The sequence below is a fragment of the Lepus europaeus genome, chromosome 15 (genome assembly GCF_033115175.1).
Source record: "Lepus europaeus isolate LE1 chromosome 15, mLepTim1.pri, whole genome shotgun sequence".
Lineage (NCBI taxonomy): Eukaryota > Metazoa > Chordata > Mammalia > Lagomorpha > Leporidae > Lepus > Lepus europaeus.
Window position 1 is genome coordinate 94,944,745 of NC_084841.1, and position 23,698 is coordinate 94,968,442.

Consider the following 23,698-nt stretch of genomic DNA (forward strand, 5'->3'; position numbering starts at 1 on the left):
CGCCGGTCTCAGGAGAAGCCGCAGGGCTGCAGCCTCTGCAGACAGACTCTGCTGAAACTCTGACTGCGAACGTCTCCCTGCATGGTGACTGCACACCTGTCCGGGCCGCAGAGCCGGCGTGGGGCGTGCCCAAGTCCACTGCCTCATGGACAGGATGCAGGTCTCCCTCTGTCTGACTCTCGCTCTCCTTATCCGCCAGGCAGGAGCAACCGTGATGGCTGTGGTGCTCAACGTAGCTACCTGGACCAGCAGCCCGGGTGTCCCCAGGCACAATCGGGACCTGCAGTGGCCCACCCCTGCGTCTTCGCCACCCTCCAGCTGCACAGGGAGCTGAGACATAGGCTTCGGGTGCTGTTTCCCAGCACGCAGGCATGAGGGCGAGAGGAAGCCTTTACAGTGACTCCTTGCCCCATCCACCTGTCTCGGGACGCCCCGGAGGTGGACAGCAGGTGACACGCCTGCCCCCAACAACCACAACAGGTCAGGCAACAGCAGGACCTCAGGGATGGGAGTGGGGTTACCCAAGCGTTGCCAGGGTAACGGAGGGGCACACCTGGCCCACAGGCCAGTGGTTGCTCTTCTCGTGAGCAAGGCAGGAAGTCTCTTTTATAAAAAGAGAAACCGAAGAGAGGAAACACTAGCGAGATTTCAGGGGGGAGTAAGCTGTGCCCCTGCCCACAAAGACCGGGTTGGCTCTGGGAGAGGAGCTTCCTGCTTCAGTGCTGCCCAGAACAGCCATGCAGCCTCCTACACGCCAGGCCTCTCGGACGGCTGCAGTCCAATGAGGGAATCGAGTCCAGTGCCCGGGCCTCTCAGACAACCTCCATCCAACACAGAGGTCAGTCCAGTGCCCGGGCCACTCAGACCCCCTCCATCCAACACAGAGGTCAGTCCAGTGCCCAGGCCACTCAGACCCCCTCCATCCAACACAGAGGTCAGTCCCAGCCCGGGCCTCTCAGACCTCCTCCATCCAACACAGAGGTCAAACCCAGTGCCTGGGCCTCTCAGACCCCCTCCATCCAACACAGAGGTCAGTCCCAGTGCCCGGGCCTCTCAGACCCCCTCCATCCAACACAGAGGTCAGTCCAGTGCCCGGGCTGCTCAGACCCCCTCCGTCCAACAAAGAGGTCAGTCCAGTGCCCGGGCCGCTCAGACCCCCTCAATCCAACACAGAGGTCAGTCCCAGTGCCTGGGCCTCTCAGACCCCCTCCATCCAACACAGAGGTCAGTCCCAGTGCCCGGGCCGCTCAGACCCCCTCCATCCAACACAGAGGTCAAACCCAGTGTCCGGGCCTCTCAGACCCCCTCCACCCAACACAGAGGTCAGTCCAGTGCCCGGGCCGCTCAGACCCCCTCCATCCAACACAGAGGTCAGTCCCAGCCCGGGCCTCTCAGACCCCCTCCATCCAACACAGAGGTCAGTCCCAGTGCCCGGGCCTCTCAGACAACCTCCATCCAACACAGAGGTCAGTCCAGTGCCCGGGCCTCTCAGACCCCCTTTATCCAACACAGAGGTCAGTCCCAGTGCCCGGGCCGCTCAGACCCCCTCCATCCAACACAGAGGTCAGTCCCAGCCCGGGCCTCTCAGACCCCCTCCATCCAACACAGAGGTCAGTCCAGTGCCCGGGCCGCTCAGACCCCCTCCATCCAACACAGAGGTCAGTCCAGTGCCCGGGCCGCTCAGACCCCCTCCATCCAACACAGAGGTCAGTCCAGTGCCCGGGCCGCTCAGACCCCCTCCATCCAACACAGAGGTCAGTCCAGTGCCCGGGCCGCTCAGACCCCCTCCATCCAACACAGAGGTCAGTCCAGTGCCCGGGCTTCTCAGCTGAATCAGTGCAGCACGGGCTGCCTGAGGCGGGGCAGGGGAGCCACCTTCCACGACGGCGCACAGGGGAAGACTGTCTGTTGCTGCCTCTCCAAGTGGACACACAGCTCCTCAGCTCCTCTCTTGCAGTGTGACCTCTGCAGCACACCTAACAAGCAGGCAGAGGTGGGGGTGCTCAGAAATACCAGGGACCGGGAAAGGCACTCGGGGCGGCGGACGCCCGTACCCCACACTGGAACCCTGGGCTCCAGTTCTGGCTCTGCCTCCCTTCCCAGCTTCCACTGATGTCAACTCTGGGAGGCAGTGGGTCCCTGTCACCCACGTGGAAGACCTGGAGAGATGGGATTCCTGGTTCTGCCTGCCCTGGCCCACCAGGGCTGTCGCAGGCCTCTGGGGGCTGGATCAGCAGAGGGGAGATTTCTGTCCTCTGTCTTTCAAGTAAATCAAATACATAAATTTACAAAGGAATAGCAGATCCTGGTGAGTTTGGAGGCCATTTCTGCAGGAGGCTTATTCAGCACAAGTGAATAATGAAGCAAACTCTAGAAACACAGGATGCCTGCAACTTCCAGACGGCCCCTCAGCGGCAGACCTCAACACGGAGACTTAAAATGTACGTGTGCTTGTGGAAAACACACAAGGAACGAGAATCCAGCCAAATGATAGTCTGGGGGCATTTCCTTTGCTGTTAGGCTTGGAGTTTCTATGATTATGCTAAAGGAATACAGACCCTGAATCAAAAAGATGGTGCAGGCCGGTGCCGCGGCTCAACAGGCTAATCCTCCGCCTTGCAGCGCCGGCACACCGGGTTCTAGTCCCGGTCGGGGCACCAATCCTGTCCCGGTTGCCCCTCTTCCAGGCCAGCTCTCTGCTGTGGCCAGGGAGTGCAGTGGAGGATGGCCCAAGTGCTTGGACCCTGCACCCCATGGGAGACCAGGAGAAGCACCTGGCTCCTGCCATCGGATCAGCGTGGTGCGCCGGCCGCAGCGCGCCAGCCGCGGCGGCCATTGGAGGGTGAACCAACGGCAAAAAGGAGGACCCTTCTCTCTGTCTCTCTCTCACTGTCCACTCTGCCTGTCAAAAAAAAAATAATAATAAAAATTTTAAAAAATTAATAAATTTAAAAAAAGATGGTGCATAGCCCCGGGCCACAGAGCAGGCATCCGCAGACGGTTATGCCGGGGCCGGCACAGCCAGCATCTGCGGACGATCCTCCATCACCAGGAAGCATGAAGCCAGCTGCTGGATCTTCACAGCTGGTGACAGGCTCTGGAGAAGTGACTTTGAAGAGACCCGGGGACCATTCAGAATAACACGTGGCGGGCAGGCATGCACACACCCCAGGAGCGTGCTGAGTGCTGAGAGCAAAGCTCTCATCACGGGGCCCTGGCACAGGACTGAGCTGCTACACAGCTAGGGCTAGGACTCTGGGGAGTTACCCAGCTGGGGCTCTGCAGGCCTGGGTGGGCTCAGCGCTCCACTGGGCCCCTCAAAACACACCACGCACACGGGCTAGCTCAGCGCTCCACTGGGCCCCTCAAAACACACCACGCACACGGGCTAGCTCAGAGCTCCACTGGGCCCCTCAGAACACCCCACGCACACGGGCTAGCTCAGCGCTCCACTGGGCCCCTCAGAACACCCCACGCACATGGCGCAGGCCCATGAGCACCCGTACACCACAGCAAGGCAGTGCCAGACGGTGTTGGCACACCCCAGCAGAGTGGTATAAACAGACACCTTAACAAGACAAACACATGCTCACCATAGTTTCATTAAAGATGCTAATAATACAATTAGTCATCTTACTAACCAAACAAAAGCAGCTGTTGGTACTAATACAGCTACGCAGAAGCCCTAAATATTATTAAAGTGCTACCCAAGCCAGCTCAAAGCTCAGTGAGAGCCACAACAGTTTTCAAAGCCAAAGCTGAATACTGAACGGATAATGGGACCGCATCGTGCATCTTCCAGTTTATTCCCTGTGCTCTTTTTCTTTAACTTGGTAGGCATGGAGGATGTAAAGTCAGCCGTGTCTTCTGGCACACAGCTCTTGTCCGTGTGGGGGCACTAAAATAACAGCCTGCTCTCGGAGTAAACAAAGCGTACGGAGGGGCTTCCAGCCTGACCCTCCCAGACACACAGCAGCTCTGACCGCCCGCTGGGACCTGAGTCACAGGCGATGGAGAAGCGGCCTCGGGGAGCGACGTGAGCGTGCTGTCCCCCTCGCCCCAGTTCCTGGCCCTTTACAAGTGCACAGAGTTTTACTCTTCTTACCAGTTTAATAACAACGTAACTAATTTTAGAAAATCAACCAAAATTAGATTTGCACCTGGCGTTGTGGCATAGCAGGTTGAGCTGCCACCGGCAGCACCCAAATCACATATAGGTGCCGGTTTGAGCCCCAGCTACTCCACTTCTGACCCAGCTCCCTGCTCGTGCACCTGGGAAGGCAGCAGAAGATGGCCCAAGTACTTGGGTCCCTGCCACCCAAGTGGAGACCCCAACGTCGTTCCAGGCTCTAGACTTCTGCCTGGCCCAGCACTGGCCCTGTGGCTGTATGAGGAGTGAACCAGCAGATGGAAGATCTCTCTCTTTCCCTCTAACTCTGCCTTTCAATAAATAAATCAATAAAATTTTTAAAAAGGATAATTAAGTTAAGATGGCGCTTCTGGGTGTGACCTGGCTTGGTGTGACTGCATTACAGGAGGAGGGGTTTAGGACACCAGCTGGGGACCCAGCTAAGCTCAAGCCAGAGAGCACTCAGCACAAGCCAGCCCACCAAGCAATCAACCTCCAGTTCCAGGGGCCAGAACTGCAGAAACAATGTGTGCAAAAATTTGAGCCCCTGGACTGTGGGGTTCCGTGATGTCAGCCCCAGCAGACTGACAAAGCTGTCGTACAGCCGGCTATTCGGTACATTCGAGCCGCGGCAGACAGCCCCACGGCTGACACGAGTTGTCACAGGCACAGGACTCAGGCGCGCCCTAAGGAGCTGTGCAGTCTGCACTGTCACAGCCTGACCTCTGGCAGCCCGAGTCAGGAGCCCGCCATGAATCTCCCTGCTGCGAGGCCGGCTCCTCTTCCCCCCGGCACCCCACACCCTGGGTCACCAGTCAGCTTCCGCGGCACGCAGACACCCTGAGTTTCCCGCCTGATCTGTTACCTACTCAGAAAACCTCAGCCACCTGAAGTCTCCTGTTTCACACTGACCCCAGAGGCTGACAATGACGGCGCTGGGCTTTGGGTGGCTCCACTGTTAACACACGTAACATCTGCTTTTCCCCCACAATGTTTAAAAGTTCTGACTTAAATTCAAAGCTCAAGACGGACTCCTTCCCTCCCAGCAGATGGCGCTGCAGCCTCCCTGGCGAGCAGGCTGTGATGGTGAACGAGGCTGGCACAGGCCGGCTGCCCCACAGCCTGGCGGGCGTGCTCAGCAAACAGCCACCTGCAGGAGGACGTGTGTGTGCAGCCACGCCCTGCCTTCCGTGTCTCCTTCACTCCTGTCTCCGCTTCTCTCCTGGGGCAGGGAGTGGGAGCTGCGCACCGGTGCCACTCGGATTGAGGGAGAATCAACAGAAGTGCACCAATGGTCACAACCACATCCACAGGAAAATACCGGCGAACACACACCCAGCTCAGTCACAGCCCAGAAGCCTCGCCACAGATCCCAGCCACTGCCCCTACAGCCCCCTCACGGTCAGACACCCACACACGCCCACCCCCACAGCCCTCTCTCGGGGTCAGACACCCACACCCACCCCACAGCCCCCTCGTGGTCAGACACCCACGCCCGCCCCACAGCCCCCTCGTGGTCAGACACCCGCGCCCACCCCACAGCCCCCTCGTGGTCAGACACCCACGCCCGCCCCACAGCCCCCTTGTGGTCAGACACCCACGCCCGCCTCACAGCCCCCTCGTGGTCAGACACCCGCGCCCGCCCCACAGCCCCCTTGTGGTCAGACACCCGCGCCCGCCTCACAGCCCTCTCTCGTGGTCAGACACCCACGCCCGCCCCACAGCCCCCTTGTGGTCAGACACCCACGCCCACCCCACAGCCCCCTTGTGGTCAGACACCCACGCCCGCCCCCACAGCCCCCTTGTGGTCAGACACCCACGCCCGCCCCTCAGCCTCCTGGTGGTCAGACACCCGCGCCCGCCCACAGCCCCCTTGTGGTCAGACACCCGCGCCCGCCCCACAGCTCTCTCTCGTGGTCAGACACCCACGCCCGCCCCACAGCCCCTTTGTTGTCAGACACCCACGCCCACCCCACAGCCCCCTTGTGGTCAGACACCCACACCTGCCCCACAGCCCCCTCGTGGTCAGACACCTGCGCCCGCCCCACAGCCCCCTCGTGGTCAGACACCCGCGCCCGCCCCACAGCTCTCTCTCGTGGTCAGACACCCACGCCCGCCCCACAGCCCCTTTGTGGTCAGACACCCACGCCCACCCCACAGCCCCCTTGTGGTCAGACACCCACACCTGCCCCACAGCCCTCTCTCGTGGTCAGACACCCACGCCCGCCCCACAGCCCCCTTGTGGTCAGACACCCACGCCCACCCCACAGCCCCCTTGTGGTCAGACACCCGCGCCCGCCCCACAGCTCTCTCTCGTGGTCAGACACCCACGCCCGCCCCACAGCCCCCTTGTGGTCAGACACCCACGCCCGCCCCACAGCTCTCTCTCGTGGTCAGACACCCACGCCCGCCCCACAGCCCCCTTGTGGTCAGACACCCACGCCTGCCCCACAGCCCTCTCTCGTGGTCAGACACCCACGCCCGCCCCACAGCCCCCTTGTGGTCAGACACCCACGCCCGCCCCTCAGCCTCCTGGTGGTCAGACACCCGCGCCCACCCCACAGCTCTCTCTCGTGGTCAGACACCCGCGCCCACCCCACAGCTCTCTCTCGTGGTCAGACACCCACGCCCACCCCACAGCCCTCTCTCGTGGTCAGACACCTGCGCCTACCCCTCAGCCTCCTGGTGGTCAGACACCTGCGCCCACCCCACAGCCCTCTCTCATGGTCAGACACCCACGCCCGCCCCACAGCCCCCTGGTGGTCAGACACCCACGCCCGCCCCTCAGCCCCCTTGTGGTCAGACACCCACGCCCGCCCCACAGTCCTCTGGTGGTCAGACACCCACGCCCGCCCCACAGCCCCCTTGTGGTCAGACACCCACGCCCGCCCCACAGCCCTCTCTCGTGGTCAGACACCCACGCCCGCCTCACAGCCCCCTTGTGGTCAGACACCCACGCCCGCCCCACAGCCCCCTTGTGGTCAGACACCCACGCCCGCCCCACAGCCCCCTGGTGGTCAGACACCCACGCCCGCCCCACAGCTCTCTCTCGTGGTCAGACACCCACGCCCGCCCCACAGCCCCCTTGTGGTCAGACACCCACGCCCGCCCCACAGTCCTCTGGTGGTCAGACACCCACGCCCGCCCCACAGCCCCCTTGTGGTCAGACACCCACGCCCGCCCACAGCCCCCTTGTGGTCAGACACCCACGCCCGCCTCACAGCCCTCTCTCGTGGTCAGACACCCACGCCCGCCCCACAGCCCCCTTGTGGTCAGACACCCACGCCCACCCCACAGCCCTCTCTCGTGGTCAGACACCCACGCCCGCCCCACAGCTCTCTCTCGTGGTCAGACACCCACGCCCGCCCACAGCCCTCTCTCGTGGTCAGACACCCGCGCCCACCCCACAGCCCTCTCTCATGGTCAGACACCCACGCCCGCCCCACAGCCCTCTCTCGTGGTCAGACACCCACGCCCGCCCCACAGCCCCCTGGTGGTCAGACACCCGCGCCCGCCCCACAGCCCCCTGGTGGTCAGACACCCACGCCCGCCCCACAGCCCCCTTGTGGTCAGACACCCACGCCCGCCCCACAGCCCTCTCTCGTGGTCAGACACCCGCGCCCGCCCCACAGCCCCCTGGTGGTCAGACACCCACGCCCGCCCCACAGCCCCCTTGTGGTCAGACACCCACGCCCACCCCACAGCCCCCTCGTAGTCAGACACCCACGCCCGCCCCACAGTCCTCTGGTGGTCAGACACCCACGCCCGCCCCACAGCCCTCTCTCGTGGTCAGACACCCACGCCCGCCCCACAGCCCCTTTGTGGTCAGACACCCACGCCCGCCCCACAGCCCCCTTGTGGTCAGACACCCACGCCTGCCCCACAGCCCCCTGGTGGTCAGACACCCACGCCCGCCCCACAGCCCCCTTGTGGTCAGACACCCGCGCCCGCCCACAGCCCCTGGTGGTCAGACACCCACGCCTGCCCCACAGCCCCCTTGTGGTCAGACACCCGCGCCCGCCCACAGCCCCTGGTGGTCAGACACCCACGCCCGCCCCACAGCCCCCTTGTGGTCAGACACCCACGCCCGCCCCACAGCCCCCTTGTGGTCAGACACCCACGCCCACCCCACAGCCCCCTTGTGGTCAGACACCCACGCCCACCCCACAGCCCTCTCTCGTGGTCAGACACCCACGCCCGCCCCACAGCTCTCTCTCGTGGTCAGACACCCGCGCCCGCCCACAGCCCCTGGTGGTCAGACACCCACGCCCGCCCACAGCCCCCTGGTGGTCAGACACCCACGCCCGCCCCACAGCCCCTGGTGGTCAGACACCCGCGCCCGCCCACAGCCCCCTGGTGGTCAGACACCCACGCCCGCCCACAGCCCCCTGGTGGTCAGACACCTGCGCCCACCCCACAGCCCTCTCTCGTGGTCAGACACCCGCGCCCGCCCACAGCCCCCTCGTGGTCAGACACCCACGCCCGCCCCACAGCCCCCTCGTGGTCAGACACCCACGCCCACCCCACAGCCCCTGGTGGTCAGACACCCGCGCCCGCCCCACAGCCCCCTTGTGGTCAGACACCCACGCCCGCCCCACAGCCCTCTCTCGTGGTCAGACACCCGCGCCCGCCCACAGCCCCCTTGTGGTCAGACACCCACACCCGCCCCACAGCCCCCTTGTGGTCAGACACCCACGCCCGCCCCACAGCCCCTGGTGGTCAGACACCCGCGCCCACCCCACAGCCCCTGGTGGTCAGACACCCGCGCCCGCCCCACAGCCCCCTTGTGGTCAGACACCCACGCCCGCCCCACAGCCCCTGGTGGTCAGGCACCCACGCCCGCCCCACAGCCCCCTTGTGGTCAGACACCCGCGCCCGCCCCACAGCCCCCTTGTGGTCAGACACCCACGCCCGCCCCACAGCCCCTGGTGGTCAGGCACCCACGCCCGCCCCACAGCCCCCTTGTGGTCAGACACCCACGCCCGCCCCACAGCCCTCTCTCGTGGTCAGACACCCACGCCCGCCCACAGCCCCTGGTGGTCAGACACCCACGCCCGCCCCACAGCCCCTTTGTGGTCAGACACCCGCGCCCGCCCCACAGCTCTCTCTCGTGGTCAGACACCCACGCCCGCCCCACAGCCCCCTTGTGGTCAGACACCCACGCCCGCCCACAGCCCTCGCAGGCTATGGAGCCCTCCCTCAGGGTGCGTCAGCAGCACCAGCCCTGTGGCTCCGAGGGACAAGCTGGTTCTTCCATCCCCATGCTGTGTGTGACATGTCAAAGCCGTCCAGAGCCGTCCGGACAAGTCACCACTTCCACTCACTCAGGGCAGGGCAGGGGTCGCTCTCAGCTCTGCAGCTCCCAGCTGCACCACCCATCCTCCGCCTCACCCCCGTGGTCCCCGCTAGCGAGGGCCCTGCTTTCTCACCAGGGAGTGGCGTCAGGGCGTGTGTGTGTGTGTGTGTGAGCACGCGTGTGCTGGGAGGGGCCCTGAGTCTCAGCCCGCGTCTTGCTTGCTGGCTGCACACGGAGTGCAGAGTCCGCGGCAGCTTCCCGTCCCTCCCGCCACGCGGACCTCCAAAGAGCATCTTTGCTGGGCGCAGCCCACAGCCGCAGGCCCTGCAGCCGAAGACACCGTCTACAGTGACAAACAGGCCTCCTTCCCCGGCTGCTCTGAGGATCTGGGGCTGCTGGGAAAACGTGTGGATGCTGTCATCGTGAGGGCTGCAACAACAAACCAGACAGCCCCGAGCCCAGGCCCACCCAGCCCGCCCTGAGGCCGCAGTTCCATGACCATTCCAGCAGCCGTACGCTGCCGATGCTCACTTTTCTACCGAGATAAACACGAGGGCATTCTGCGTTGTCTTCTGGTTTCCCTGTATGGCACAGGGGAAGGGGCACTCAGGAAAAAGGAACCCACAATGGCCTTCAAGATGTGGGCCCAAGGAGCTGACCCCCGCAAGCTCCCAGCTATCCCCCAACACGCAGGGGCCGTCAGGACGCCAGCACCGAGTCAGGAACCCCGCTTCTGTGTTGGTGATGGGCACCGTGCAGCACTCTGAAGAGCTAAACCTGCCCTCGGAATCCTGCAACCACAGTCTCCATGCCTGGAGAGAGGCCCTTCTGCACTGTGAGCTCTGTGCCCGACAAAACCCTCGCCACATGGCGGAACCAGAGCCCCCGTTCAGAGCGCCCTGCAGGCTTCCGCGGGCTCGGAGTGAGCTGTGCTCTGGGATCAGTCACCTCCAACAATCCCATCCTGAAGCATCTTCGGACCCAGAGCCCACAAGCCACGCCCAGCCCCTAGCCAGCACCCACTGCTCACGGCTTCCTTCACCTTTCAGAACCCGCCCCGTCACGAGCAGGGAATGTGGTGACCAGGTCAAGCCTTGGAACCCAGTCCACTCAGCACCAGGGGACAGTGAACTCGGGAGCGAGTGCAAACAGCACTGTGCTTGGGTTTGTGCAGGGTCTCTGTGGACACCCACGCCAGCCAGGTGGAGACGCATGGTCAGAGCTCCGTGCTGGATCTGAGGCCTCGTCCCCACAAAAGGTGACGCGTGTCACCTGTGCCCTCGATGGCGTGCTGCAGTGCTTCTCTGGACATAGACGGGATACATATTGGAAGCATCATCACACATGCTGGTTTTTACCGGTTGTGGCGACTAGAGAACTGAGAGGATTTGCATGGGCTGGCACTGGATTTCTGTCAGACAGCACTGGGCTAGGCCTCGACTGAATCCTGGCACACGGCATTGTGTATCAGTGTTTCCCAAGAGAGCAGGACAACCCACGAGCAGGCGCGACTGACCCACCCAGCGTCCACTCCAGGTACTGATGGGGGAGCCTGTTGTCAGGCATCCGCCGCTGACTCCTGCCCACCTGCAGCTTCATTCTAACTGGGGAAGCCACAGAGAGCACCCACAGTAAATCTGCACAGGGGTGGCTCGGCTGCTGCAGGGAGTGGCCAGGGACGGCCACTCAAGGAGCAGAAGCCAGTGCAGTGGGGTCTGGGGGAAGGACACTGCAGATGCAGGTGACTGTGAACCCAACTCAGAGGGGAAGGCACAGCACAGCCACCGCGGAGCGCACAATGCGAGGGAAGCCAGGACGCCGACCAGGCAGGACCCTGGCCGCCAGCAAGGCCTCCGGGGCCACGGCTCAGCAGCACGAGCAGAACACGCACACCGGGCAGGGTGGGCTGACATCTGAAGGATCCCTCTGACGGCCTCAGAGGGACGGACTTGGAGCCCAAGCCAGAGCCTGGACAGGATCCTAGGACAGGATCAGGGTGAACTTGCGGAGCACCCGAGGGCTCGTGGGGCAGGAGGAGGTGATCAGGGGAGGCTCTGGGTCCCTGACGGCATGACAGCCAGGACGAAACCTTGTGCTAAGCCTGACATCTGACGTGTACTGGACGGCAGACTGAAGACCACCCCAGGAAATCTCTGCTCCAAAGGTCACTCGTCCCCAGCCAATGCCTGTAGCAGGCCCACAGCAGGCTCACTCACAGCTGAACTCTCCCAGGCTTGTGGGGGCCCCACGAGGAGCCTCTGAGCTGTGCCAGGAAATTAAACTCCAGTTTGTGTTGACTGAGAAGGGACCTGAGAGCCCGCGGGCCCTTCGCGCGAGGCTGGCAGGTGCCCGAAGGCTGATGATGTTTCTAGAAGACATGAGTTTCTTCATTAAGCACCTGTCCACAGGGCAGGCATGTTTGCCAGTATGGCTGGAGTGCAATCTGGCTCCACTGTCACGTAGGACTTCACAGCCCAAAGTCCTAAGGAAGGGCACCAAGAAGGTGGACACCGTGGACACCATGTCCTGGTGCTGGTGGCCTCGTGCAGAGGGCACGGCAGCCACGTGAGCGGCAGCGTGTGGCTGCCCAGGTGAGGCCAGCAAACTCCCAGCAGCTTCTGCCTGGGCCCTGTGTGACCGTGAGTGCTGGGCAGGCAGGGCAGTCCAGGGCTGTGAAGGGCCCCTCATGGGACGTGGTCTGGGCCAGGCCTGTGAGGCAGCCGCCTGCCCGCAAGGCTGACCCTTCAGGCTCAGAGAAGTGTCCAGATGAGCCCGGGCTCCTGAGCCTTGGATCCACAGGCTGCGAGTCCAGGAGTCAAGGTCCAGAGCTCAGCGGGTCCCCCGCGTCCTGACTTGGAGCTGCCAGGTTCGGTACTTACCTCCTGTGTGTGCCGGCCCCACACGGGCCCTAATGTGTGACTTCTCCACAGTGGTCAACCGAGCAACATTCTGCCTTCTCCCTCCCGAGCAGGAGCGAGGGGAACAAAGAAACCAGGGGCAGGGCAGCGGGAAGGGAACCTACGAGATCCTGGGGGACCCCAGGCAGACACGGGGCAGGAAGCGCCTCACTGGAACTGAGGGAGCGGAGGCCGGGGGTCCTGCAGGTGGGGACGTGAGATGCTCGGACGCTGAAAGCCAGAGAGCCGTTCACCACAACCTTCTCAGAGCAGCAGGGCACGCAGAGCAACGTCTCCATCTGCATGAACAGTGTGGGCCCAGATCAGGCCTCATCTTCCAATCAGGACAGGAACGGCGGGGGCCCAGATCAGGCCTCATCTTCCAATCAGGACAGGAACGGCGGGGGCCCAGGAGTCAGGCCTCCTCCTCCAATCAGGACAGGAACAGTGTGGGCCCAGGAGTCAGGCCTCCTCCTCCTCCAATCAGGACAGGAACGGCGGGGGCCCAGGAGTCAGGCCTCCTCCTCCAATCAGGACAGGAACGGCGGGGGCCCAGATCAGGCCTCCTCCTCCAATCAGGACAGGAACGGCGGGGGCCCAGGAGTCAGGCCTCCTCCTCCAGTCAGGACAGGAACAGCGGGGGGCCCAGGAGTCAGGCCTCCTCCTCCAATCAGGACACGAACGGCAGGAGTCAGGCCTCCTCCTCCAATCAGGACATGAACAGTGTGGGCCCAGGAGTCAGGCCTCCTCCTCCTCCAATCAGGACAGGAACGGTGGGGGCCCAGGAGTCAGGCCTCCTCCTCCAATCAGGACAGGAACGGTGGGGGCCCAGGAGTCAGGCCTCCTCCTCCAATCAGGACAGGAATGGCGGGGGCCCAGGAGTCAGGCCTCCTCCTCCAATCAGGACATGAACAGTGTGGGCCCAGGAGTCAGGCCTCCTCCTCCAATCAGGACACGAACAGCGGGGGCCCAGGAGTCAGGCCTCCTCCTCCAATCAGGACAGGAACGGCGGGGGCCCAGGAGTCAGGCCTCCTCCTCCAATCAGGACAGGAACGGCGGGGGCCCAGGAGTCAGGCCTCCTCCTCCAATCAGGACAGGAACGGCGGGGGCCCAGGAGTCAGGCCTCCTCCTCCAATTAGGACATGAACGGCGGGGGCCCAGGAGTCAGGCCTCCTCCTCCTCCAATCAGGAGACGGATGGCTCCGCGCAGCAGAAAGCACCGTCTGGCGCCAGGCAGTCTGGACCAGAGGCCACCGGTCACTGCCTGGCAGCAGTGGCGAGCCCTGCCTGCTCAGCTTCCAGAGCGTCCAACGGCCCAGAAGGAACACGTCCATGGGCAAGGCCAAAGCAAGCAGCAGACCCAGGGGAATGAACGGCACAGGGGAAATCTCCCATTCCACTCTTCTCGGGGAACGGCCTGAGACTGGGCTGTGCCACAGGGTGGGTCCAGACGCAGCCAAGCAGCGTCGGGCACACAGACCTCAGGGGGAGCCAGGCCTGTGGCAGAAATACATGGGAAAGCTTCAGGTGGATACACGGTGGGGTCATGGATGTGGGGAGACCGGGAGACACACATGGACACCAAGAAGTGAGGACACACTCGATCACCAATGGCACAGGACAGCGTGTTCTCACACCATGCCTGACTCAGTGGGAGCCAGACAGCGCGGATTCTGACCACTGACCTCCCCAGTGCCACGCAGGGCCGTGTGAGATGGGACAAGGACTCTGGGGGTGGGTCTGTGTCAGCGCCACAGCTCAGCTTGATACAAGTCACCAGATCACGTGCAGTGCAGACCTGCCCTACCGACGGAGGCACCACTGCTACTTCATCTTGACACCAAGCACTGGAGGTGCGAACTGGGACTGCTCTTTCTCCTCATGTCTTCAGGGCATTTCATCTTTAGGGCTATGGATGCATGCAGGAACTTCAAAAAGCTCAATAAAATGGCATTAAAAGAAATTTTGGTGCAAAACACCCTGAAACTGTATCTATGAAATCTGTATTGATTTATGGGGGAGTCTCCAAAAAGTTCAAGGAAAATATGTATTAGGAAAAAACATGGATCTATAAATTTTTCACATCTAAATAAATTTATCTTCAAAAAATTTTATTATTTATTTGAAAAGCAGAGACACAGACAGAGCTCTCACCCGCTAGTGTACAACCCACATTCCCACCATGGCCTGGCTGTGGGTAGGAACTCAATCCCGTCTCCCACACGGGCGGCTGGGATCCAAGTACTGGAGCCAGCAGGGCTGCTCCCAGGGTCTGCACTCGCAGGAAGTGGCAGGAAGGAGCCGGGGCCAGGGACTGATCCAGTGTGGTTCTGGTGGCACCTCAGGTGCTAAGCTAAATGCTTATTCCCAAATTATCTCTTCATCCCAATCCCACCAACACTCTGAAGGGCCCTCACGTGTTACGTTGACCCAGAGAAACCAGCAAAGATAGACAAACTGGGTTTTGAAGCTGTGAAGGGCCACTGGCCGCTGTCCACTGTCCAGGGCCCCGGGGCGCTGGATCACAAAGGGCTGAGCTGAAGTCGGTGGGCTGCTGACCTGCGCACGGTGCACCTGCTTCCAGTTCCCACGCTCTCGATGCGGCCCAGCTACGGCATGGCCCGGCACGGCACGGCACGGGACTTGCTACAGGCCCCTCACGGGCCTCTGCGGCCACAGTTCCTGGTTAGGACTGAGATACTCCCTCCACCTCCTCTCCAGCGGGCGCGGTGGGGGAGAGCTCCTCCTCCAGCCGCTCCTTCTCCACTTCCATCAGTTGGACGCAGGAGACACAGTTCACGAGATGCGCTGCACCTGTCTGCGAGCTACGGAGGAGCAGGACGCGGACTTCTCTTCTGATCTGAAATTCGGGCAACAGACGGCCCGCTGTGCTTTTCCTCGATCTTCATTCATTTCTTGCACCAAGCCGATGGCCTGAGATTTCCAGAGAAGCAAGCCCCGAACATCTCAACCACAAGGCTGGGGCAGCCGGCGCCACCGGCACTACAGTACTGCATGTATTCAAGTCGTACGTCGACGAGACCTGCTTTCTTCTGTACTTTCTCATTAACTACATTCAACACATTTCCGGGTCTCAGCCTTAGAGATGCTCGCTGTGGGCCCCTCGCTCCAGGGGAGTGCATCTCGCTGCAGAAAAGCCCAGAACAGGAGACAAAACCCAGCACAGCCCTGAGGAGAGAAAACAGAACCCAGCCCTGCTCGTCTCGCTGCCAAGACATTTCGTGGCATCGCCTCGTTTCACTGAAGATATTAATTTATTCCTCAGCGTTGCGCCTCGCAGGGCATCAGCAAATGTCTCATCTCCATTTCCTGACTCCGTTTTCTGTCTGCCCTTTCTTCATGGATGAATCTCCATTTGTCTTGTCTCAGCCCCTGTTGTGGAAAACTATCACTTACGTCCCAGCACACCCAAGGTCTGTTCCGAAAGGCCAAGCTGAGGATGGCTGGAAACCCTGAACGCCCGCTGGCTCTGAAAGCAACTCGGCTTCAGCCGCGATCACTGTCTCCGTGAGTGACTGCGACGCGGCCCGGCTGGCTGTTATCTCTCCAGTGCAGTCACGGCAGGACGAGCAGAGCAGCGCGCAGGCACCCACCCAGCCGCCTGGCAGCATCCATCAGGCGGCTCCGCCCCCCGGGGCGGTGATGCACTGCGCTCACACCACCGACATCTGTGCCAGAGCAGGGCGAGGGAATGAGCCCACCCATAACTGCCCAGAGACGAAGAACTGACTCGGGGCGTGCCCTCGTGCTGCCAGCTGCTCTCCGTGGATGGGGCCTCGAGGCCGGCGGCAGCGGGGGCACAGCGAGGCTGTCATGGCCGCGGCAGCCGCTCTCCGTGGACGAGGCGGCGCTGGCAGAAGGAAACCCACCTCTTCCAGTGTGGAAACCACGGTTCCAAGGACGCAAAGCGTTCGAGTGAAACCTTCTCCTCTGACAACCTCCGGGGAGTTTTGTGAGGCTGCCACGGGCAGGGGTGATGCCATGCACTGGGGCCTGCACACGGGCGAACATCGCCTTGGGGGCCTGGAAGGGCAGACGCAGAGCTGCCCAGCCTGTGCGGCACAGGTGCATTGCACAGGCACTCCCTGGGGAGTGAGCGTTCAGCCGACCACGGCCAACGTGCCCGCACTCGCCCACCATGCAGCGACGACAGGAAATGGCCCACGTCTAGGGCAGTCACACACACGGAAGCGTCCCCAACAGTCGATCCCTCCACGCTGCAGCAGGGAAACTCAGTCACCCACTAGGACTTCAGGTCCGAGAGGGCCTGTGTTTGCAGCCTGGCCCCCTGCCTCGCCAGGCCCGCACAGGACAGGTGCCCAAGAAATTCGACTGTCATCTGTGTCGGGGCTGATGTGCGTGAAAACCTGCGCAAGCCACCAAGGAGCCTTGTCATGGGAGGGGCCGTGCCTGCCGTGCAGCTCTGGTTCACGTCCAGCCTCCGGCAAAACCAGGCTCTTGCTCCTCTGGTCACGGGGACTGTGTCCCCTGGGCAAGCTCAGGTCCCTCCAGCCTGAGAGGGCCTGGCTGCCTGCTGGGTGTCCTCCAACCAGCACCCATGGAGGGAACCAGGGCCCAGTGGTCCCCAGTGTTTAGGGAGGAGTGCAAGCTGATTGGCAGCCTTGGAGCCAGCAGCCCTGTCCCTGTTTGCTGTTCCCTCGGATGCGGTACACCACGTTATCTAACCAGAACAATCCTCTTCCTTACAGCCTACTCGGTGCACTTTCTGTGTTGTAAGATGATTCCGGGAAGAGGGCTGCAGGCTTCAGCGGCTGCCTGGGAGTGGAAGGCACCTCGGTCACACACGCAGCCCTGTGTCGCCTCTCCTGTCCTCTCCACAGCTGAGCGGTTCAGCAAACTCCGCCCTGTTCCAACTCTTCCTCTCCCCCAAGGCGGTCTCCCCCACCCTGCCCGGACCTGTCAGCCTGCCTGTCCCTCACTTAGCACAAACAGGCCGCCTGCAGGCCAGGAGCTCCTCTAGGAGCGAGAACAAGACAAGGATGCCCTCTACCACCTCTGTCCAGCATGATCCTGCAGGCCCTGGCTAGACCAGGCCTTGACATCAGACAGGAAGCTGCTGGCACTCTCTGCAGGTGACAGAACTTACACAGAGAACATTCTAGGCTCCCCCAACAGTTATGAGGCAAATGAACTCAGGAAGGTTTCAGGATATAAGGTCAACACAGAAAAACTCATTTTGTTTCTATATATGAACAATGATCCAACTGAAAGGGAGCTGCAGAAACAATTCCATTTACAATAGCATCAAAAAAAGAACAAAAGACTTGGAGTAAATTCAGCCAAGGAGAGGCAAGATCTGTATGCTGAAGATGACCTAACTCTTCTGACAGAAATGACACAAGTCAGTGTGGCGGTGTCTTGTTTATGGATTAGAATAATTACGGTTCTCCAAATGCTGACACTGCCCGAAGCGATCGACAGATTCAATGCAATCCTGAGCAAAATCAAGATAATTTTTCACAGAAGAAAGCAATTGTGAAATCCCCATGGGAACACAGAGGACCCCAAACAGCCGAAGGAATCCACAGAAGATCGAAGCTGGAGGCACGGCACTTCCTGGTTTCTATCCCATCACAAAACCCCAGCGACACAGCAGGGCGCTACCGTCGCCGCAGAGAGACCAGCACGGAACACAGCCGAGAGCCCAGAGGCAAACCAGCCCCTACCAAGGCACCCAGACCCACAGCAGGCAGGGACAGGTCTGCCATGAACAACTGGCAAAACTCAACACCCACAAAGGGCATGGGACGTGGAGCTTGTCTTGTATCACCATGGAATCCACTCAACATGGATTTAAGGCTTAAATGTGAGACCTCACGTTAGGGATCCATAAACTGCAAACGTTTAAACTGCACACGCACGCGCACACCCACCCCATTCAGCCTTTACAAAGAATGCAAACCTGCTCTTTGCAGCAATACAGATGCAATGGCATGTCTGGCCTTGCTGCTGGCACCAAGAGCTGGGCTGGTCTTGTGGGACCTGACCACAGACGCAGGCAGATGGTGTCACTATGGGGTTAAACTGTGTGACACTGACCTGGGAGACCAGCTAGGGAACAGGTACTGCCCGTGTCTGGTGACACAGTCCCACTCTATACAGATCTCCGCACTGGGGGCAGGGGGTAGGGGGGCTCGCAGACACCTTGAAAGCGAGAAGCACTGGATGGCAGAGCTGCTGTGAGACCAGCACTGAAAGAGAGGAACACGACGGCTGCCGTGAGGCCGGCCTCTTACCGTAGTGCGGGATGATGGCCCACGCCATGGCGGAGGCGTAGATGCCGCCGATCATCCAGAACATGCACAGCCAGCTCAGGTGCTCCCCCCGCTTCTCCCGGGCCAGCACCTCAGCAAAGTAGGAGAACACGGTGGGAATGGCCCCTCCGATCCTGCAAAAGGCACAGGGAACACGTGAGATGCAAAGGGAAGAGCTAACACCTGCCTCCCCCTGCCCACCCCAGCATGCCAGGAGCACACACCTCCTCCTGCTGTGTTACACTGATGTTAGCCTGCACGGTTTGTGCAGGCTCTCTTTCCCTCCGGAATCTGCAGTTAGGCTCTGGGGCCCAGGGGAGGCAGTGGTAGCCACCCGTGTCATGCAGAGCTTGGCCTCAGGTTTCCAGGGCTGGGGAGGGGGTCCACAGGATATGTAACAGCAGTTGCAATGATTTAGTTTGATCTAGCTAGCATTTCCATTAACTCATTTTTTTTGAGCAGAGATGCTGTGATAGGTGGGAACAATGTCAAACACTCCCAGAGCCGCCTGCAGCCTGCCTCACCGTCTCCCCCACGGCTGTCCCTGCCTGCGGCCCAGCCAGGCTGACAACAGACCTGCGGGTCACTTCTGAGATCAGTCCTCGACCTGAGCTACCAGACATCACCGCGAACCAAGCACCCACAAAAGGGACGCAGACAGAACAGAACACGGAGGTGCGGGTACACACAGCAACCAAGTGGGGCTGGCTCAGCTGTGCAGGCCGGGTGTGAACAGAACATGGCCTGTACAGGTTCACAGTTTGTTCATTCTAGGGGGATGGGCCACGGAGTCCTTACTTTAAATAAACCTCAACCCTGAATTTTGGAACCGCTGAGACGTCAGTGTAAGGTAGTGTGGGAAACGTTCACTGTTAATGTCCTGGCAACGTGTGCATTCCAGAACCGTTTTACAAGATGTGGAACGACAGGACAGACTGTGCACAACACCCTGTGCAACCTTTACACCGTGCCGCGACAGCACTCATCCTCACAGCCGCGACAGTGGTCAAGGTGTGCAGCTTTGTGACATGAATGTTAGGTCCTTGCAACTTGATAGAAATGTAAACAGAAGTAAAACACTCCACATGAAGACACATTCCGAGAGTCAGCTGGGACCTCCCACCGAGGCACACACTAAGCTTACACACACACAATGCACCCACGCACAGACACACAAGTGATGCAGCTGCCAGTACACATGCAAACAACGCCTCAACACGTGTGCATGTGCCTGGAAAAGGCCATGAACATTCATTTCCCTGCCAGCCTGAGGCAGGGACTGGCACCGTGGCGAAGTGGGTTAAGCCGCCGTTTGCAATACCAGCATCTGGTATTACAGTGCCATTTTGAGTCCTGGCTACCCCGCTTCCAATCCAGCTGTCTGTGGATGCACCTGGGAAGGCAGTGGAGGATGGCTCAAGTACTTGGGTCCCTGCCACCCATGTGGGGGACCCAGCGGAGTTCCCTGGCTTTGGCCTTGGCTTTGCCACCACTTGGGGAGTGCACCAGCAGAGAGAAGAGAGATCTCTCTCTCTCCTTTTCTCTCACTTTCTCCCTCCCTCCCTCTCTGATGTTCTTCCAAACAGATAACTCTGTAGAGATAACCAAAGGCAAATTCATCGGTTGGGTTCCTGTGTAAGGAAAGAACCCACTGGCTTCGCAGGTAATATCCCTCCTGTGTCAGGAGACAGCAGCTGTGTCTGCTCCATCAGTTCAGCCCTGCAGGGGGAGGGGGGTGCACGGGTTCACGGGGAGACTGAGGTCCAATGTCCTAAACCTGCAAAGCCATAGCCAGGCCGCATCTCAGCCCAGAGCAGACGGCGGGTCAGTGGGTCCGATTCATCCCCGACCGCAGGGAACGGGCAGGGAGGTTAAGGTGAAAGAGCAGGTGCACTGAGAACGGTCTGAAGGGAAACCACAGAGGCCGGACCCCGCGCTCCCTGTGCCAGGGAAGGCGGCTGCTCGGCTTCCATTTCCCACATCCACTGCAAACAGACCTGGGAGGAACGTGTGTAGGAGAGCTGGATGATGCTCTGAGGTCTTGTGTTCTGCAGGAGGGTGGACAGCGGCACAGCCTGGGGGAGCAGACCCTGGCAGCTCAGGACCGGGTGAGCACTCAGGTTCGTAAAGACCAGCGGACAGTCTGGGAGATGCTGGGTTCACAAACAGCTCGCAGAAAAACGTCTCGCTGACCCCCAGTCACAACCAGCAGAGATGGAGGAAGGCACTGACCCGGCAGAGGGCGTGCCTCGTCTGTGCGCTGGGTCCAGACGCTCTTCCAGCATCTCCCATGTCATTAAAGGAAACAGAATATCACAGCCCTGGGGTGAGCCACAAAGCACAGGCTGACACCCCAACAGGCTGGGTGCAGGCTGCGAGGGAGGCCTGAGCTGTCACACATGATCAGGAGAGACACAGGAAGGAGGGAGGGGGCATAGGGGGAGGCACAGGGAGGAGGACAATGACCAACACTCACTGGTGGCCAAACCCAGGGTCAAACTGATACGGGATAAGTCAGGGAGCGGGAGTAGGGTCACAGCTGGAAGCCACACCTCCCCTGCCCCGTGTAATCTCATCCACCCAGCTGTCAATCAGATGACCCTTCCCTGGGACCTGGGGTGGTGCATGTAAACACTTCCCTTTCTAAGATCATAAGAAGCCCGGCGACGCAGAGGGGAATCCCTGTCTCTCCACATGGACCTACGTGAGCAGCGTATGAAAACCTCTCTTCTGTCCCTGGCCCACTCTCCCTGAACAACGCCCACGTGTGTGTGTGAGCGCCTTCCTCACTTTGTAAATGAGCTTTATCACTTTGCACGTTGTGTTTGTGCCTGTATTTAGAATGCTTCTCTAAGTAAGAAGCAAGAGCCTGGATTAGGAAGCCCAACCCCGCCCACAATAAAACCAGAAGCGGGCTCTGCTCTGCCCACATCGGCACACGGGCATGCGTGGTCAGCTCTAGGCCTCCATGCTCCAAGTCACAGGAGCAAGACCAGTATTCTGTGACATGGGAAGTTGTCAGTTTTTTGGCATTATATAAACTGTAAGCAGAAGAAATTGGTAGAAAACTTAGGTTATCTGGGCTGGCACTGCAGCCTAGTGATGTAAGTTGCTGCCCGCATGCCGGTATCCCATATGGGCACCAGTTCAAGGCCCAGCTGCTCCACTTCCGATCCAGCTCCGTGCTAATGCACCTGGGAAAGCAGCAGCAGATGGCCCAAGGGGAGACCTGAATAAAGTTCCAGGTCCCCGGCTTTGGCCTGGCCCAGCCCTGGCTACTGCAGCCATTTGGGGGGTGAACCAGCAGATAAAGATCTTTCTCTGTCTCTCCCTCTCCAACTCTGCCTTTCAAATAAACAAAACCTAAAAAGAAGAAAGCAAACTTGGTTATTTTAGAAATACTCATTTGTAAACGCAGAGTCTGGGTAAAACCAGTGCTCTGCTAAGGAAACGCAGCACCAGCTGAGGCCCCACCCACGGCCCCTGTCACAAGCCCCGCACCTCGGAGCTCCAGGCACCCACAGCAGCCGAGCTGACACCGGGGAAAGCAGCACGGCTGTGGCCCAGGACCCAGCGCTGCCTTGAGAAACAGAATTCAGCCGCCGACTCAGGGGGAGGGAGCGTTCTCACTGCACCACACAGGGAACGGGACGGCAGCAGGCGTGGCGAGGATCCGAGGAAGGAACACAGTCACAGCCGCTGGCATACACACCTCACCCTCCCACGACACGGATGAGTCCCTCTGTGACAGCGAGGGTGGGCACCTGCCAGGGCGGGCATGGCGGGGTACCCTGTGGCAGGCAGGGTGAGTCCCTCTGTGACAGCGAGGGTGGGCACCTGCCAGGGCGGGCATGGCGGGGTACCCTGTGGCAGACAGGGTGAGTCCCTCTGTGACAGCGAGGGTGGGCACCTGCCAGGGCGGGCATGGCGGGGTGCCCTGTGGTAGACAGGGTGAGTCCCTCTGTGACAGCGAGGGTGGGCACCTGCCAGGGCGGGCATGGCGGGTGCCCTGTGGTAGACAGGGTGAGTCCCTCTGTGACAGCGAGGGTGGGCACCTGCCAGGGCGGGCATGGCAGATGCCCTGTGGCAGACAGGGTGAGTCCCTCTGTGACAGCGAGGGCGGGCACCTGCCAGGGCAGGCATGGCGGGTGCCCTGTGGCAGGCAGGTTCCCTGTGGCAGGCAGGTGCCCTGTGGCAGGCAGGTGCCCTGTGGCAGGCAGGTGCCCTGTGGCAGGCAGGGTGCCATTTAAAACCTGGGATGCTTCCAGCTGAGTCCAAGCATAGCACATCCTGGCGGTCCTGAGCACAGCTCTGGACCCAGACTGCCCAGCTCTGAAACCCGACAACCTCACTTACTGTGTGACCTTCCTTACCCAGGGTGCACAGGCAAAGGTACGCCCGACAGGAACGCCCTCACAGGGTCCCTGAGGCTTACATGTGTCCTCGTGTTCACAGTGTGAACTCAGATCTGTCCAGGACAAGCACTGGGGGACTGACGGGACATATTTCCAAAGTTGTATGAATTTTTACATGAACCTGTACTTTTCTAATACATTAGGGGAACAAGACATATCTTAACAGAAAAACTACCTTTGATAGGAAAATCTTGTAGCCCAGAATTGGGTTTTAAAAATTAGACCTGGGCCGGCGCTGTGGCTCACTAGGCTAATCCTCCGCCTTGCGGCGCCGGCACACCGGGTTCTGGTCCCGGTCGGGGCACCAATTCTGTCCCAGTTGCCCCTCTTCCAGGCCAGCTCTCTGCTGTGGCCAGGGAGTGCAGTGGAGGATGGCCCAAGTCCTTGGGCCTTGCACCCCATGGGAAACCAGGAGAAGCCCCTGGCTCCTGCCATCGGATCAGCGCGGTGCGCCGGCCGCAGCGCGCCAACCGCGGCGGCCATTGGAGGGTGAACCAACGGCAAAAGGAAGACCTTCCTCTCTGTCTCTCTCTTTCACTGTCCACTCTGCCTGTCAAAAAAAAAAAAAAAAAAAAAAAAGTAGACCTGGGGGCTGCTGACCGTTCGGAAGTAACCTGATAGGTCCTCAAGTTTCTCCTTTTATAAAACAGGTCCAGAGGCTGGCG

General features: G+C 60.7%; 1 protein-coding gene across 1 annotated transcript in view; it reads right to left on the reverse strand.

Annotated features, from left to right (window-relative positions):
* SV2C (synaptic vesicle glycoprotein 2C) overlaps window positions 1–23,698 on the reverse strand; it is a 114,058-nt gene that overhangs the window by 31,426 nt on the left and 58,934 nt on the right. The window contains exon 4 of the mRNA XM_062212040.1: window positions 18,601–18,752. Within this exon, the coding sequence (XP_062068024.1) occupies window positions 18,601–18,752 (152 nt within the window). The remainder of the gene's footprint in view (window positions 1–18,600; window positions 18,753–23,698) is intronic.